The 18,089-nt window shown below is 45.4% G+C and overlaps 2 protein-coding genes across 14 annotated transcripts in view; one reads left to right on the top strand and one right to left on the bottom strand.

Moving 5' to 3' along the window:
- NMNAT2 (nicotinamide nucleotide adenylyltransferase 2) overlaps positions 1–18,089 on the top strand; it is a 207,008-nt gene that overhangs the window by 173,130 nt on the left and 15,789 nt on the right. For 10 of the 12 annotated variants that reach the window (XM_027610335.2, XM_027610332.2, XM_027610337.2 and 7 more), the window contains 3 exons: positions 2,283–2,384; positions 2,557–2,624; positions 4,933–13,141. In XM_027610335.2, the coding sequence (XP_027466136.1) occupies positions 2,283–2,384; positions 2,557–2,624; positions 4,933–5,035 (273 nt within the window). In that variant the 3' untranslated portion in view covers positions 5,036–13,141. Of the gene's footprint in view, positions 1–2,282; positions 2,385–2,556; positions 2,625–4,932; positions 13,142–18,089 lie in introns of those variants that run through there. The other 2 variants (XR_003522938.1, XM_027610330.1) reach the window with 1 other exon arrangement.
- The window catches only part of LAMC2 (laminin subunit gamma 2), a 54,938-nt gene continuing 50,120 nt past the window's right edge, over positions 13,272–18,089 (bottom strand). For both annotated transcript variants that reach the window (XM_027610322.2, XM_027610323.2), the window contains 3 exons: positions 16,821–16,979; positions 16,628–16,727; positions 13,272–13,770 (listed from right to left, as the gene is read on the bottom strand). In XM_027610322.2, coding sequence (XP_027466123.1) covers positions 13,517–13,770; positions 16,628–16,727; positions 16,821–16,979 — 513 coding nt within the window. In that variant the 3' untranslated portion in view covers positions 13,272–13,516. The remainder of the gene's footprint in view (positions 13,771–16,627; positions 16,728–16,820; positions 16,980–18,089) is intronic.

Here is an 18,089-nt window from a genome sequence, read left to right as displayed (position 1 = left end):
TAGCCCCCTTAGTTCATTCATCGTTTATGGGAACATCTACGAAGTCCTCAGAATCAAACTGAGGGCAGATCCTACATTACACCATGTACACCAGGTATCTTGAGTCATCTACCGAGAGAGGCAGTTGAGGAATGTTCGTGGATACCAGCTTGGATAGATTCCCTCCCCTCCCCCTTCCCCCTCCCGTCCTCTCCTCTCCTCCCCCTTCTCTTTTCTCTTTCTCCAGCCTACCACTTCCCCCCGAGTTTTAAGCAGCACTTAGACCCCTGGTCCTCCAGCTGGTTGCATATTGGAATCACCTGGGAGATTTTAAAAAACTATTGATGCCTGAGTTCCATTCTCCAAGATTCTGATTTTCACTGCTCTTAGCTGTGAGTTGGGCTTTGACAGTGTTAAAAGCTCCTCAGGTGATTCTCATGTGCAGCCGAATTTGAGAACCAGTGCCTCGGGTTACCTTCTGAGCAGTGAATCCCAGTGCAATATTCTAAAGCTGTGGAGGAGGAGTGGCTCTACCTCCAACTCCTTGCCCGGCCTCTCCCTAACATTCCTGGCTTATAGGACAAATGCTTGGTGCCTGTTTGCCCCACCTGAGCACCACCGACAGATGCAGCATGAGGTATAATGCTCTGTCTCTTCCAAATGGCATGATTCAATGGGGACTCTGATATTCTATACCTGGCTTCTAACTTCTCTCCACAGCTTCCCTCCCAGGGCACCTTCAGCCACCTTTCTGTGTCAGCAACATCAGAGTTCCAGCTGCAACTCTAGCCTCAGTTGTAAGCAATGGGAGAAGTAGGGGAAAGGTGGCTGGAAATACCCAAGGGCATGTGCACACATGCTCGGGCGCACACATAATCAATGAATCTGACTGCGAAGTGGAATTCTGCTTCTCCGTATCGAAATTGTCTGATAGAGAAGAGGTAGCCACAGTGCTCCCTAATGTCTCTTTCTGTGGTACTTACTAGGAGGAAAAACCTGGGTCCCCTGCCACCAGAGCGGGTCTTACACAATGAGCTGCCCTGCTTAGAAGCAACCTGTCTCCCCCCTCCCTTCTCTCCGCATTTGGGATTCTTAATTGGCAAGATCCAAATAGTAATATGCCCGGGCGAGATCCAAGTCTATTAAATGCCATAACTTTCAAGCTTTTTGAAAATAAAAATTGGCACGAGTTCTCAGAAAGCAACTTGGTAATAGGCCTTAAGACTTTGAAATCTGTTCAGTGTATATCCTTTCATCTAATCATTTTACTTCTTATCCTAAGGAAATAGTCAGAGATGTGGCAAAAGGTTTATATATAAAGATCTTCAACAAAGTGTTATGTATACTTGCAAAAAATCAGAAGTAACTGTACACATTCTATAATACAAGATTGGTTTAATATATCATGTATATCATAGTACAGACAATGAAATAATCAGACTGTTAAAACTTAATTTTTTCAAGTAATTTTTAACAATGTGAAAAAATGCTCACAATATAATGCTAAATAAAAAATACAGATAAAATGATTATTTTTTCAGGGTAATCCAATCGTAGGTATATACACTTATTTATAAAGAAGGAAACACTGGACAGAACACACTATGATAAGAGTAGTTATCCAGATTGTGTGGTTGTGATTGATTTTTTTTCCCTGAATTTCCCAAGCTTGTACTGTGTGTATAACCAGAAAAAGTAATTTTTTTTCATGAGAAGGTTTCATTTCTCATTAGGGCAGCAAGCGTTTCTCAGAGGCTGACCTCAGATGTGACCCCATAGTGATCTTTCGATCCCTGCCTGTGGGCACACGGGCGTTCCAAGCCCTTCCATGCTCTTCATCACCCTTGAGTCCCCAGCAGCTTTGACATGGGTGAGCCAGGGAGCATTCAGCCCTTCTCAGTAGTCCGGCTGGGAGCTGGGGTACACTTGCTGGGCAACGGGACCTGTGTCGCCTTTGAGGGTGTCTACCATGTAAGGACTATGTGTCATTCCGATTACTCTTCAGCATAATGAACTCAATGGGAGCCTCAGGAATTGAAGATGCCCAGACATGCAGCAGTACATTTATTCATTCAGTCTAGAGGTATTTATTAAGCATCTTCTGTGGTGCCAGGCAAAGTTCCCACTCATTCCACTAACACCGTTACAGGTTGTTACTTGAAAGAGCTGACTGGTAGGGTTGAGAAGGCAAGCTTAGGACCAGAGCTTGGGGTTCCACATGGAAGATCATTCCACCTGCTAAGTAGTTGCTTAGTAGGGGTTGGAGTCATGGATGCACCAAACGATGCTCTCTGTTTTTTCAGATGGAGGTGATCGTCGGGGACTTTGGGATTGTGGTGGTGCCCCGGGACGCAGCTGACACAGACCGAATCATGAATCACTCCTCAATACTCCGCAAATACAAAGTGAGTCCTCCATCTCTTTGCTGCTCTAGCTCTGTGGTGTGTTCCTTCTCTGAGGGGCCTGTGGGGTGGTGGGGGGAGGTGGTAGGGGCTAGCAGTGGTAGGGAAGAGTGAGGGCACCCGAGGAGTTTAAGCGTGAGGGGAGGGCAACCTGCTTTCTTTGCTCTGTCCCCAGAATAACATTATGGTGGTGAAGGATGACGTCAACCATCCCATGTCTGTTGTCAGCTCAACCAAGAGCAGGTACGTTTGACAAACAGCCAGAGGGACCTTGGTCAAATGGGCTTACAAGTTTTAATACAACTGACTCTTACCATTTGCTGACACCTGCTGCCTGGTATTTAGCCTTCTTTGGGGACCTCATGTATTTGTCCCCAGTTATCTACTTTTTTTTTGAGAGAGAGAGAGAGAGTGCACAAGCAGGGGTGGGGTGGTGAGGGGCAGGGGGAGAGGGAGAGAGAATCTTAAGCAGGTTCCACACCCAGTACAGAGCCCAACATGGGGCTCGATCTCACAACCCTGAAATCACGACCTGAGCCGAAATCAAGAGTCAGACGTTCAACTGACTGAGCCACCCAGGCGCCCCCTCAGTCATTTACTTTTAAAGGGGGGGGGGGTGGGTCATCAGCTAGTTTTAGCTGGTTCTTGGGAGGAAGAGGATGTTTTTAGTTTGAGACTCTTTAGTTCGAGGTGTTTATTGTATTAATGAGAGTATAGGCTAAGCTGCCATAACAAAAAGAGCCCAAATAGTCATAGTTTAAATAAGAGAAATGTTTATTTCCCTCTTACTGAAGTCAAAAGAGATCGAATCTCTGACCTCTTTCACGTGAAGCCTCTTATCTGTGGGTCCCCAGCTGCTGCCGTGACCGCTGGAAAGGGCAGGAGCTTTGTCTTTTAAAAGGTGACTCATTGTTGTACACATCACCCCCCTCCTGCACCCCATGGGCTCAGCCCCAGTCGCGCGGCCATGCCTTGCCGCAAGGGAGGCTGGCACATGGACTTTATGTGCCCAGCTTAAACTCAGGAGGTTCTATTCCTAAACAGAAGGAGAGAATGGATGCTGGGGACCAGGTAACAGTTGCCACCACAAGCTGCAACTGGAAGTGTCCAGTGGAATGGTGAGGTATATGAATATAGAGGTCTGGAAGTGGAATAGAACCGAAAGCCATGAGCACATAGCTGTAAATTCTGTGAAGAGTATGGCTGAGCTCACAGGGAGAGTCAATAAGAAGAGAAGCATTTAAAAGAAGGCTAAGGAGCCCTCAGAGACCACCAGCAGGGCTGGCCCAAGAACCAAGGCAAGAGAGGGCACAAAGATGGAGAGCATTGTCATCTCTGTCACATATTTCAGAAAAATCAGATGGGCCCAGCATTTTTAAAGGTCTACTGGACTTCCTCCCTGGAAGGTGATTATGTACACACTTCAAAGAGTAGGACAGCATCAAACTGTGAGGTGAGAGCTGAAACCCAATGACAAGGGCCAATGAGGGGAGAGGAGAAGGGTTTGATTCCAAACATGGCTGCACAATAAAACTACCCCACCAGCTTACATAAGCACACAAATTCCCGTGTCCCCTTGAATCCCACTGAATCAGAATCCATGGTGGATGGGCCTAGGAATCTGCTTCCTGGGTGATTCTGATCAAGCTGGGATTGGCATTTGGAAACTACAGATACAGATCACTTTTCCAGAAGCCTCCCTGTGAACTGTGCAGGGAGGCACTTAGGGACCTAGCTTGCTTGCAAGATCAAGACAGCGTATGCATTGAAGAGGCAGTGAGCCAGCCTCTGAAGAGGTCTCACAGGGCAGGAGTCAGCTGCCTTTTAGAATCTACATTTCTGGAGGAGTATGTGCATTTTTTACAAATAGCTTCGTGGGGCCTGACATTCCCAAGACCATCATATGAGCAGAGAATGGGAAGCAGCCAGACCAAGGCTGGAGCACAACTGTGAAGAAACCAAAGCGCCTCACTGGAACTCTTTCGTACCTGGTAGTGCCTTCCTCCTTCCTCCCTGCCTCAGAGGAGGTCACCTTCTCCTGTGTCAGGGCTCCCGTAGGAAGGAAAAGAAGTGGTCCCTCAGGAGATTCACTTTCATGAGACCATGCTGCAGAGAAACACGAAGGAAAAAAAAATAACAGGCAACACATTTAAATACCTACTGTGTGTTTGGGCTATTCTAAAGGCTTTGCATGACTCATTTAATCCTTGTATTTTTATTTTTTAAATCCTTTTAATAACTGAAGGAGATGGACCCAAATATTCCCCTCATTTTTACAGAGGAGAAAACTGAAGAACAGAGGGGCTTAAATAACTTGCTTAAGGCCCCTGTGCTAGGAAATGGCAGAGCCAGGATGGAATGGAGTCACCAGACTGGGGGAGGAATTCTGGGGCAGGCGAGCTTTTCCCAAGAGGGAAGCCATTTATGGAGCCTAAGCAAAGGCAGAGACGGGGGTGTTGGGTAAACCCTTCCCCTGAAAGAGAGTGGGCAGGCCCGTCCTTCGGCCTTGGTCAAGGAAGGTGTCATCTGACCACCGTCTCTTCTCCTCCAGGCTGGCCCTGCAGCATGGGGACGGCCATGTGGTGGATTACCTGTCCCAGCCGGTCATCGACTACATTCTCAAGAGCCAGCTCTACATCAACGCCTCGGGCTAGCAGCCACACGGCCGCACGCTCCACTCTGCCCTCGTCCTCCGCCAACACACTGGCCCCTCCGGGCTCTGTCAGTCCCCCCGTTTTTCTCCTGCCTCTCTGTTTCTCCATCTCCTCATCTTGACTGTTCTCCCCACTTGCTGACTCAACCCTCCACAGTGTGGGGGACCTGCAGAGAACCACAGCATACCCTCTTCAGCAGTCATCTTTGGACAGACTTTCCTCTAGTCTCCGGGTTGGGGGTGGGTGAGGGAACGGGGGTGGGAGTTGGGGGAAGCGCAGTCCCTGGAGACGTGCTGGTGTCTGTCTCCCAGCATGCTCTAGAGAGCGGCTCCGGCGCCCGTCCTCCCAGCATGCTCTGGGGAGGCGGCTCTGGCTCTCGCCTTCCCAGCATGCCCTTTACCACGAAGGGCTATTTTTTTCCTTCTTTTCTTTTCTTTTTTTTTCTTTCTTCTCTTGTTTTTTTGTGTTTTTTGTTTTGTTTTGTTTTGTTTTGTTGCTGTTGTTGTTCTTCACTCCTCATAGAATTTGGATGAAATCTGTGTCCGTGGTTCTTTACGTTTGTAGTCTTGATGCATTCCTGTGGTGTTAACTTCCCATTTGATAGGATAGCGTAGCCAGCCTCAGCGTGAGAGCCACACCCAGTAAAGAAGGCCAAGCCGCCTCCACCTGCCCAACACCCCCCACCTGCCCACTCACGCCCCACAAACCCCCACACACAGCAGCTGCCGACTAGGCTGAGGACTGAGGCTTTCAGGTTCCAAAACCTGGGAGGGAGGTGTGGGAAAAGTAGGGTTTCTCAGAAGAATTTGTGTCCATTTCCTTAATTTCAGAAGACCATTGTCCCGATGCTCTGGGCCTGTGATCACACAGATCCAGTCCATCCTCATGTCCTGGTGGCATCTGTATGTGGTTCCTCCTTTGGGTTGTGACTAATGGCAGAGTGGGTTCCCTGTCAGCCCAGCATTTCCAAGGAACCTTCAGGTCACCACCCAAGCCCTTGGAGGTCCTACCTAGCCACATTCCTGCATCTGAGAAGAATCACCCATTCAAGGCCAAATCCTAATAATGCAGCCATTTCTGAAATAAAACATGCTAGGAATTCACTCAACCCTAGAGATCGTTGCTAATTGGAATTATTTCTTGCCTGTTTGGCTGGGAAATTTTTCTGTCATGATGTAAGTCCAAGATGACCAAGGAGAGAGAGGCTTGTTGCCCTGAAGGGAATTGATGGTTCTCACCCACTCTTGCTGCGGTGCCTGAGGTTAGTTTCTTCTTGAGACACAGTACCTCAGTCTTGTTTCTGGAGCTGGTCATATCTCCTGCAGAGCCCAGAACCACAGTCATTGCCTAAAGAATTCTGTCTGGCAGGGGAGTGGGTTCACAGAACAGAGATCATGGTTGGGAGGGCACTAAATTGTTTCATCCTTTTTCTAATTTCTTACCTTCCTCCGCTGTTCCTGGAAACAGTTCTGACAGACTGTTCTAGTTGTTCAGGTCTCACTCATGCCCTGTTTTGAGAGCCAAAAGGAAATTATTCTCTTATGCTCTGTGTCTCTCATCTAGTCCCTGGCTCTTGGGCTTTTGGTTGTCTTCATGGAATAGGTCCCGGAGCAACAGGATATTTTTATCAAAATCTAGTACCAGTTATGGCCCAGGAGGGGTGGGGTGAGACCTGACATCGGGGACGCCATTCTTCAGTACACATTTCACGTCTGTGACAGTCTTCCATAGCCTCCAGGAAAAGGAACTGGATTCAACAGAAGAGCATGTTCAAGTAGCAACCAGGAGGGTATTATTCCTTTTGGATTATGGAAATAATCTCCAGAGGAGGGAATGAAGAACCTATTCTTGGGTCTCAGTGTTTGGTTAAAGATCATGGAATCATAAATGAAAAAAAAAAAAAAAACAAAACTTCAGAGATTAGTTGATTCAACATTCTTCTTTAAACGATGAGGGAACAGAGATCCACTGGATTAAATGGCTGGTCCAAGGTTACACAGCAAGTGTAGAGCCTGGCAAAAGGGTATTATTTCCCTGACCCTTAGGGCATCGTACCGCATGATCTCTGTCCCCCAGTTCCCCATAATACTGACCAGGTAACGTGGTCTTCTACTCTTTTCAGCCTTTACCTGGCATCTTTCTCTTAAATTATGTCTCACCCAGGGGCTCCTGTAGATGGCATTGCATATGCCAGTCTTGAGGGAGGAGGGGTGTGATGGGGAGGAAGGCCATAGCTAGGTTTCCCTCAGAAATCAAGAGATCTCAGCAGCTTAGAGAAAAATCCCATATAGTGACCCTCTGAATCCAAGAAAGGATGCTTTATGGAAGGCTAGGAAAGACCTCGAGTGCTCAAGATGACACCGGAGAAAGAGAGAGAGACAGAGAGACAGAGGAGCCTTTGGGCAAAGCAGTCCTAAGCCAGGAAAAGAAAAGAGGGAACCGGATTCCCTAGGGGAACGTGACCTTCTCAAGAATGTGAAGTTTATCTACGGTTAGAGTTTATTATGAGGATCTACGTGAGCAGATCCAAGAGAAACCACACATCTTTTGTCTCTTTGATGCACCCCATTACTCTGCTGGGTTCTGTGGTCAGGCTGCATTTAGTCCACAGCCCATGAGAGGGAACCAGGCTGGCTGTATACAGTTGGTGTGGGGGTGGGAAGGTGCACAGGAAGGAAAAGAATAGGGTCATTAGAAGATGTCTGGCATGAAATGGGGCAGATCTTATCTTGGTGGATCACAGGGATTGTATTAAAATAGCTTTCCTTAAATATAAGAAAAAGTGAATTTCCTTTTGGGTAGAATTGTCCATTCCCCAACCTGCGCCATTCTTCATTTGCTAGGGGGGAGGGTAGAGCCCCCTCTCTCAGTCCAGGGCAGGACATTGTGGCTGTGATCCTGCAAAGGGTAGTGCCAGAAAGATTCAGAGTCTGAAGTAGTGCCCTAGGTGCCATGAGGATGACCTCTAGTCCCTGACTTCCCCTCTGGGGTCCCCCTTCTTCCTCCAAAGGCCAACCCAAGGCTGGCATGGCTCTGAGATTGGGAGAAAGGCATGGGCTGCAATGGTCACGTTAAGAGGGGCCAGGAGCCTCATTTCCTGCCTGCCAATGAAAAACATCTCTCCCGCTCTTCTGAAAGTGGCTGATATGAGTAAGAACAGGCAGGAGGGAAACCCTTTGTGCCATTGACTCTTCCTCAAAGAATGGCCCTCTGGGGAGCCCTGTGCTGCTACCCAACAGGCTACCCGGTACCTCATTTGCCACCCCCTCCCCCAGGCAGTCTCTGGGGCCTTCTTGCTTTCATTTTCCTTGAATGTACATAGGAACAGGGGAGGAAAGTCTCTTACTGAAGTGCCTGAAACCCAGAGCTAGAGCTTCTAGAGACGCTCTTCTTCCATCTCCACTTCTGAAACTTCCCAGCGTTTTCTGGTCTCATACTTCAGCTTCTCAGAAAGAATAGAACTTGCTGTTCTAATTAGGTAGAAAGTGAGACTCAGTAATCAAACTGCAGCAAAAGGCAGAGAATTATAGGGAGACATGACTGTGTTTTAACAACCCAAATCTACTCTTTCAAACTGCTATAAACACACACTTTAGGGGACTAAGAGAGAGAAGCATGTTATTGTATTCCATTCATCAAAAGAGTGATACAAAAATAAATCCGTAGAATATGAAAAGCTCGGGATCTCTCCCAAGGTACCGCAGGAAGGCTTACAGAGGTGAGATGGGGAGGATGGAAACAGGGACTGATTTTGTAGCTCTTCCAATTAGGATACCCGAGGAATAGCATTGTGGTGAAGGAGCCCACGCTCTCTGTCAGATTCATCCGGTCTACACCTTTCTAGAGCTGCCCAGTGAACTCAATTCTTCATGTGGTTTCTTGGTCATGTCAGTTTGGGTGTCCTATTAGCCTGTTCTAGTTACTTGGGAATGCGCTACACTCTTTCCCTTCAGTCTAGCCCAGGTCCAGAACTCAGTTTGATCCAAACAGTCTCAAGGATTGGCAAGGGGAGGGGGGAAGCTTTTTTTTAAATCACTTTTGGTCACTGAATCTACCATTTTAAGAGTAAGATTTGCTTTATGAAAATCAATTCATTAATAAAAACTACATTGAAGTTGCAACACCATTTCATAGTGAAATATTTTGAGTAAAATTTTGTTGCTAGCATAGTCATGGACAAAAGTTTTATCAGCAAAATGTTTGAATTACGTTAATAAATAAGACATGCTACTAGTCCTGTGTCTGTCCAGAATCTTCTCTGCGAGTTGCAGAATTAATCAATTTTTTGTCATAGTCTTACTCGGCGGGAGCCAACAGTTGCAAAAATGTTCTTAGAGCAGATTTTCTGCCTGGTTTAGCTGATGCCACATGTGTGATATGACACTATATACAGCCACACCCAAGAATCATAGGTAGGGAAGAATAATTAGCAAATTTGTGAACTGTGCCTAAGAATTTTCAATTGAGAAAAATAGATTCAATTTTCATAGAACCTACCTAATCTTCATAGTCTCCTATTGGTTAGCTTTGGCTCCCTAATGAAATTAGTTCTTTATGAAGCAAAAATGTATTTGTAAAAACTAAATTTGCATAACTCACTTTTGGTATAAAAGATCTTAAGTAAGACAAATCATTAAACTCACAGTTTTGGCAGTGTAAAAAGCAAAAAAAATGAATAATTTGTTAATTGCTTAGTTCTGCTCTAGTAGTTATTTCATTTGTAGTTGTGACATGCTTTGTGTGTTGGTATAGATCCAAATGGTGGCTGTCATTAGCTAGTATCGGTCGTGATTCAGATGGTAAAATAGCAATTCCCCTTTAGGCCCCTCATTTAGGGCTTAGCCACTTGTTTGTCAGATTAGCGGTGCTTTTAAAAAAAAATCACTTTGGTTCTTACTATGTGTTTTGTTGTTATTGTTTAAGATTGGAATTAGTTAGCTTTGTGCGTGTCCATCTGGGTTCGGTGGCCCATCGTAATGATGCTTGATATGCCTTGTAAATTGATTACTTGTGTTTACGTTTGCTATTTTGGCCACAAACCTAAACACTTTTTTTCTCTGTCCTGAGAGTATGTAATGTTGAAAGTTTGTTTAAAATTGGGCATAAACACTGGTTTAATTTGCTAACTTACATTAACTTATAAAATATATGTACTATGAATTAATATACATGTACATACACACTTCTTCCCTTATGACCCATAAGTAAGCTTCAGGTCTTGGAATTTCTTGGAAAGTTCCATGTAGCCCATAGAATAAAGAAAGCAGAAAAAAAAAACCAAAAACCTAATCTCTATTTTCCAGGTGGCAAAATTGAGCCACAGCAAGAATCCACAGCGCTCCCATGACCATGCAAAAACATTGAAAGAAGACATAATAAATATATCCCAGTCCTTGAGCCTCGTTCCAAACATTGGACATTACTGAGTATCTTCTTCCCCTTTTCCCTGGCCTCCCAAGAGTACTGACAAGAAACCACATCCTGGGATAAAATCAGAAATACATCTGCTTAGAAGCCATAGCCTATGGGCAGGTTCATTCCTACCCCCCTCTCTAAACAGAAATCCCTATGAGTCAAAGTAGATGATGATATGCATAATGGCCTCCCAGCAGCACAATTAATCAGAAAGCTCTCAGGGGAGAAGTACAAAGGAGTTTTCAATACCAGTTAGAAATACTGATGAGAACCAGGAAGGACAGCTCTCTTAACTTGACAGAGAGGGACAAGACTGGCAACAGAGGCTAAGTCCTGAGTAGGTTATCTCTCAGCCGCACACCCCTTCTCTCTTCTTAGGGATAATTTGTCGGGTCCTCAAAGATGAGGGAATCATGTCCATACCCAGGGGAGTCATATGAGTCACTTTTCCACTTCCCATCTCTATTCAGAGATCATCTCCCATTTATCAGGGAAGACATTCTATGACCTTCTTAACAGTTTATTCCATTGAGGAATCCCTTTATGATCGCATGCTATTAACTAATGGAATCCCTCATCAAGTTCCCTAGAACATATGCTGCTTAATCTCATACCTGGCAGAGACAGACGCTGATCACTAGCTACGCATTCTAATGAATTATCCCTTTTCATAGAGTAGGATTGTCACTGAGACATGGCTTCTTACCAAGGGGCTATATTTCCCAGACCCCTTGCAAGTCAGATGTGGTCATAAAACTGGGTTCTGGACCATGGAACGTGAGAGAAAGTGACGTGCATCCCCTCCCAAGCCTGGCCCAAGGAAACCTTCCAGGTGTCTCCCACTTCCATGTCTTTTTCCCTTTCTAATCACTGGGATGGAAATGATTCCCAGGGCAACCTTAGAAGTCACATGTTGTAAATGGCAACGTTCTGGAATGACCATGCGGAGGGTCACCCTACCGACTTTCTCCACATCTGTTATGAGAGCAAGAAAAATGTCTCCTGTGTTTGAGTAATGTACATTTTTAGGCCTATGTGACATAGTAGTTAATCTAATCTAATTAATACATATACATTACCTGGGCACTAGTTGTTAATTACAGTGAGAGATTTATAGGACATGTGATTGAGTATGCCCAAGACAGGATTATAAATTCACTTCTACAGAAGGTAAAGCAAAGTGATCAGACCTCTCAGAATTTGTGGGGTTAATGTGGACAGGAACAGAATCTTTTCCTCAGCCACTTGGCTAGATGGCCAATTCAGGATCTTAATTTATTAGATTTTTATCTATTAAAAAGCATGACAATGTACAACAGACTATTGATTTTACCTTAATTTCATAGCCGAAGAAAAAAAGACAAAAATATTAATTAAAACCCCACCCTGTTCAGGTTGTTCCAGAAATAAATCCTTCTTTATGCTGAGGAGACAGCACCAATTAACTCTATAATTATAAAGTGCTCGAATGGTTGCAAAGGGCAAAACAAGATGTTCAGAAAAATGTGAACTCTAGGACTCATTGCTATTTCTGGGGCATTTTAGTTTCCATTGCTTTGGTACCTCCATCTTAGATGAGTTTGACAAGTTAGAAACTGACCACAGCCATCTAAGAATTATTCTTTATTCAAAAACACATCCATGAAAAGCCAAGGAAGTACAAAGGCGAGTCTGCACCAACATCTTCCAAGACGAGATGGAAGCATCTCTGGTCTTTCCAGCAATTCCCACTGGTGTAATCATGACTCAACAGTCTGTTGCAATCAGGTGTGGAAAGGGGAGGAGTGACAGCTAGAATGCAAAGAAGTGTGCACAACCCAGAGCCATCTCGGCTTTGCCAAAACCCAAGCGCCCCCCTGGGAGTGTCTTGCAACATATGTTCTGTTGAGAAGTGAGGTTGCAAACCAGGGGGTTATTGCAATAAAAACCACTTGTGATGAACAAGAGTTGTACGTTTAAATTTATTTTTTTAATGTTTGTCTTCCTTACTAGACAATCAACTCTGTGAGAGCAGAGACTACGTCACCACTGTACCCCCGCCCCTGACACACAGGAGGTACTCAATAAATATATGTTGTAAGGATGAATGGATGGATGGATGGAAGGATGGAGTCTACCCAGCTCCAGTGTGAGTAGGAACATTCTCTGCTATAGGCAGAGAGAGTGAGAAAATAAAACACACAGACACATACAATTTTTAGCATTTGAAAAGTGGGATTGGATAAGGACTAATAAATCTTCTAGGTAATTGTACTTCTTTCAATGCCCAAGCTATATTTTTCTATCACTTTGAAACCCAAATTTAAATACCTTCCCAAAGTTTGTTTTGCTGGTCGGAAATGCTTTAATAAAAGTGTAGTCTCTAACTAGTCATGGCATCACTGGAGAAAGGATGTCACTTCCAGGCCCCAGAAGAACTCAAAGGTGGCAGGACCCAAGCAGGCACCATGGCTCCAAATGGACCAGCCTTACAGCCTCTCACTCCACCACTGTTCACTTCTTCCAGCTTGAAAGTGGAACACATGTTGACAAACTGGGTGGTAAGTGGGAGGAACTCTGGTCAACAAGAAGCTTGCACTGGACACTATAAAGCAATAGTATTTCACTGGCCACAGTGTGACTGGACTTCACTCTCTGTTCAGACATTGAGAAGAATTTTCTGGGTGGGCAAAGTACAAAAAAAAAAAAAAATTCCGTTGGTCACATTACCCAAAAAATAAGCTGACTCTAGCCTAGCAGCATCTGTCCATACTCCAGGACTCAGGCTGTGACTCTCCTGAGGCAAACACCTGGCCGTGCAGCTTGTCCTTCCATCCAGTCTACCCTTTGGGGTCCAGGCCCTTGGCCAGTCTCATACCCAATGCTATCCACCTCATTGCCCAAGTAGTATCACACTGGTGTAACAAGACATTTATCTGGCCAAGATCTCAGGGATGGGGTCAGGTTCAGTGGACCTGAGCATGCCCATTTAAGATGTTCAAATGTCTCCATCCCACCCCATTCACACGAGATGGCTCCTGAGTTATGCATCCCAAGAACCTCAGTTGGGAACTCTCTAGAGCAGATTCACTGTTGCTCAAGAGCCTGGGTATTGTAGCAGCCTGGAGGCAGGTTGTCCCTGATGTTCTCCAGGTTCTTCACATCAGCTAGAATCCCATCTATGCTCATCTCCAGCACATGGAGGTGGCCCTGCTGCCGACGTGCTCTCTCTTCCAGCTCTGACATCAAGGGCCTCAGCTGGCTGTTGATCTGAGTCTTGGCCCGGAAGAGCTTCTGCTCCAATAAGATCAGCTTCTCTTCATCCACACTGCCAGGCTGACCTATTTGAGGGAATGAGAAAAGAGTTAATATAGAAGAGCTGTGGTTAGATCTCCTTGAACACACGTGGGCCCTCTAGACCCTTAACTAGTTCCTGTTTCCACCTGCCCAGAGGAAATGGTATGCCGTGCTTATTCTAGGGGTGTCTGGCTGCCTCAGGCGGTGGAGCATGTGACTCTTGATCTCAGGGTTGTGAGTTCAAGCCCCACGGGTGGTATGGAGTTTACTTAAAATAAAAAACTTTAAACTAAAAAAAATAATAATAAAAGGCTTATTTTACACTGGGATATTTTACATTTGGACCACAATATAATATAGATAATATAGAAAATGTTCCAAGAGCTCTAGCCTAGTTACTAGTTTTGAACAGCCCAGTTCAAACCTCTGAGCAGTATAGTTAAGAAATAGGAAGCTTGGATTTCTCCTTTCACGTTGGGGCCAACAGTTCATGCTCTGAACGGATGAAGGCTGAAGGTCACTGGAGACTGAGTACTGTCCAAGGTGCCTGCCCCACACAGCTCACCCTCGGATCAGGACCAACTCCAAATTATGTTTACTGAACTACCCTTAGGAAATAACCTTGCTATTTTCCATTAGAAGACCTTTAGAAACTGGCTGGGCTTTTGGGTTTATAGAGGCCAAGGTATGCTTTGCTATTTGGGGGATAGATTCCAGCTGTTTGGAAATGATGTAAGACTTCATTCTGGCCTGAGACAGTGGGAATCTGGCTAGATACTCGTTTATTTCCCATATGAAATGTAGTCTTATTTGTTCAGGTATGTTTTACCCACACACAATCTAAAACTAATGTCAGCACGAAGGGCACCTGGCCAAACCTGTTTGATGTGCATAGGGTCTGGGTGGCCTTTGGTCAATTCAAACTCAAGGTCAGGTTGCCTCCCACATCGTAGCTGTGGTGATAGCATTTGCCTGCCCGAGTTTATTGTGCCTGGGGTGATGACATCGTGACTGGTCCAGGACTCCAGGGAGCAAACAGGAGAAACAACACCATAACAAAAATGCAGATCCAGTGGATCGGTCCTTCACTGAGGAGCGGGGGAGATTTCCAGCATTCGGGGTCTATGACATGCCGAGAACGTTAAGTAAGCTTGGGAACAAAACCACCATGTCCACAGAGAGGCAGTACAAACTGCTGAAAAAAGGGGCAGGAGCATTGGCAACAAAGAGATCTCACTTTGAATCCCACCTCCACAGTTTATGTGATCCATGGGACCCTATCAACCCCTCTGAGCCTCAGTTTACTGCTCTGTGAGATAAAATAATAAAAGAAATAAAACCTGTCTCATAGGACCTTTAAAAGACTTAAGTGATATTGCACCAGAGAACACCTGGCAGAGTGCCTGACACCTAGTAAATGTTTAATAATCCCCACCAACTTCTTTCCCCCACGCTCTCATTTTCTCTTGAAAGGCCCTATTTGTTTCATTACCTTTTTCAGAACACTGAACAAAGCTGCTAAAAGCTCCACTGGGGAGTTGGGGTTTTTGGGGTTTTTTTTTTACCCTTAGAGGGTCTTTACTCTTTGGGGCTCACTGGACCACAAAGCAGACTCATTAGTATAACAACACAGACAATATTGATCTTCCAGGGTAAGTGAGGATGGTAGTCCACAGAAAAATCAGATTTTAAAATTCTTCAGCTAGGGCGCCTGGGTGGCTCAGTTGGTTAAGTGTCTGCCTTCGGCTCAGGTCATGGTCCCAGCGTCCTGGGACCAAGCCCCATGTCAGGGTCCCTGCTCAGCGGGAGTCGGCTTCTCCCTCTGCCTCTGCCCCTCCCCTTGCTTGTGCGCTCTCTCTCAAAATAAATAAATAAATAAAAATCTTTCAAAAAAATAGTAAAGTTGTTCTACTGAACCTAAAATGTAGAACCAAGCCTTTTCCGGAATGTGGCTGGAATCTGTGACTGAATCCTTTGTTCCCTATCTGCAGCAGTCTACGCTTGATAAAACAGGCCGAATGAGGGTTTGCTATCAGTTTTACCAATCCTAAATGTTAATCCTCATCAGTTTTTTTTTGTGGGGGAGGGATTCTGTGGGTAAATCTGAATTCTTGCCACCCTGTGCCATCAAATCTATTTTACTTGAAAATTTTGCAGTATCTCATGTACCTACTACCTTTACATTTCTTCTGGGCTATCAACCCCAGGTCCCACAACTGGTTATATCAGGGTATAACTGCAGGCTAGGGACAAACAGCAGAATCGACAAGTGACTCTTGACTTCACAGGCTGGGAGAACTCCCCTCTCACCATTTCTACTGCCTCAGAGCTCAGGCTCTGTCATCTCCCTCCTCGATTCCCTCCGCCATTTCCAAAGTGGTCTCACCCTGCCTTTTGTCTAACCAAGGCTGCTCCACTCACTTGTGTAACTCCACTTAGTGATCTTTCTGAATCTATGGTGATGATGTTATTCCTCTGCCCACAACTGCCCACAAGCTTCTCAGGACCAAGGTCAGAATCCTTAGCAGGACTGTCAAACTGTCCAGTCTTCTCTTGAGCCGTGAAGTTTGAATACTGCCTCCACAGTTTACTATGGGATCAGTGAGACATGATTAACCTCTTTGTGCTTCAATATACCTTCCCTAAATACACCCAGATCTTTGAGCTACAGACTTTCACCTCCAAGGGCAATAGGAACTCAGTGACCCATCTTTAGATGGTAAAATAGAGTCCAGAAAATGTAAAGTTGTGTGCCCAAAGTATCTGGGCTTAGAAATAAAACAAATTTCTGATACCCTTAAGGGTACTCTTAAGGCTTCCATTTATCAGGGCTAGGTCTAGCTCGTCTTCTGAGAGCAGCCCTGGAGCATGGGGCTGGAAGCTTGTGGATATTCCACATACTTATTAGGTGTAGGATGCCGTCCAATGAGTTGAGTGTGTCTTGGATCGTAGCTCCAGCATTCTTGGCTCTGTTATCAACTCTTTGGGCTTCTGTAATTACCTGAAGAAAAAGAAATACAAAGCAGTCTTGAAAGGGTGTCTCTCATACTGGCAGGTTTACAGGAATCTCCCATGGAGAACGATGGGAACTGACCATCTGCACTGCGTCCATATCCAGGTCAAACTCTTGCTCCTTTCTGGCCAGCTCTCCTTCCACTTCCCTCACCTCACTCTTCAGTGTGGCCAGTCCCTTCTCCATGGCCAAGGCTCCATCTGCTGTCACATTGGCTCCCAAGTTCAGGCTTCCTATCTCCTGGGAAAAGAAAGGGAGCCAGGGCCGGGAGGAGAGAGAGGGGTGAGGCACAAAAACGTCCCAGGGACAAAAAGAGAAAAACAGCTGCAGCCAGACCCTGCTGGAGTAAGTTAGATGAACAACAAGAGTCAGACTTGGAGACACACCCTTCTCCAAGCTCTGCTTCCAACAAATTAATTCGGGGGTATGTCTGTAGGGACTAGGAGGGTCAGCAGTGAGACACTGGGTCCCTCTCAGGTCAACGCTCACCAAAAAGTGAACGCAATAAAAACGATTTGGGAAAACCCAGAGGGTGAGAAATTCACATCATTTCCTGTCGTAGCTCTTTGCTGCCACAGTCGTTTGAGCAACTTTACTGGGATCCTTGAGACAGCTGAGTTCAAGGCGCAGAGAATGAAAATGGGCAACAGCTGTGGCTCTTGTTTTTATTAGGACAAAGTTTATCAATATCTTTACCCATAAGCTGTTATTAAACATCAAATTGCAGGTATCTCTGTGCTAAAAGCCATATAAAGAGAGCCACATGAAACTGGTCTCCACCCTCAAGGGACTTAAAATTAGAAATTATTCTTGCAAATTACCAAGTGGTCCAAGAGTGAGGTCAAATAGTCCAGATCCTAAGAGTTTCCTCTGGGCTTTCTAGAGTTGCATAAGCTTTTTAGAAGTCATGCCTAAATGAGCACTAAGGCGCTCTCTTCCAGCCGAGAAGCACAACTTCTACTACAGCATTTCCCATACGGGTTGTGTATCTACTCTATCTCCCCCCATTACACGGAATGCTCTTTGAAGAGAAGGAGTGAGAGTCACCACCAGAAGCTAGGAATAAGCAGGCAAGGTTTCTACCCAAGAGCCTCCAAGGGACTGTGACTCTGCTGACATCTTGATTTCTACTTCTAGCCTCCAGAACTGTGAGAGAATAAACTTCTGTTGTCTTAAGCCATCCAGCCTGTGGTACTTTGTTACAGCAGCTCTAGGACACTAATACAAGAGTTGATACAAAAACCCAAACTTGGATGGTTCTTCTCATGGTATTGTCCAAAAGGGGAGCGGAAAATTTAGGTTCTAGCTCTCGGTCAGTGAAAGCCTTGTGACTCAACCAACAAAAGGGGG

The sequence above is a fragment of the Zalophus californianus genome, chromosome 10 (assembly GCF_009762305.2).
Source record: "Zalophus californianus isolate mZalCal1 chromosome 10, mZalCal1.pri.v2, whole genome shotgun sequence".
Taxonomy (NCBI): domain Eukaryota; kingdom Metazoa; phylum Chordata; class Mammalia; order Carnivora; family Otariidae; genus Zalophus; species Zalophus californianus.
This window is presented reverse-complemented; position numbering and strand designations above follow the sequence as displayed.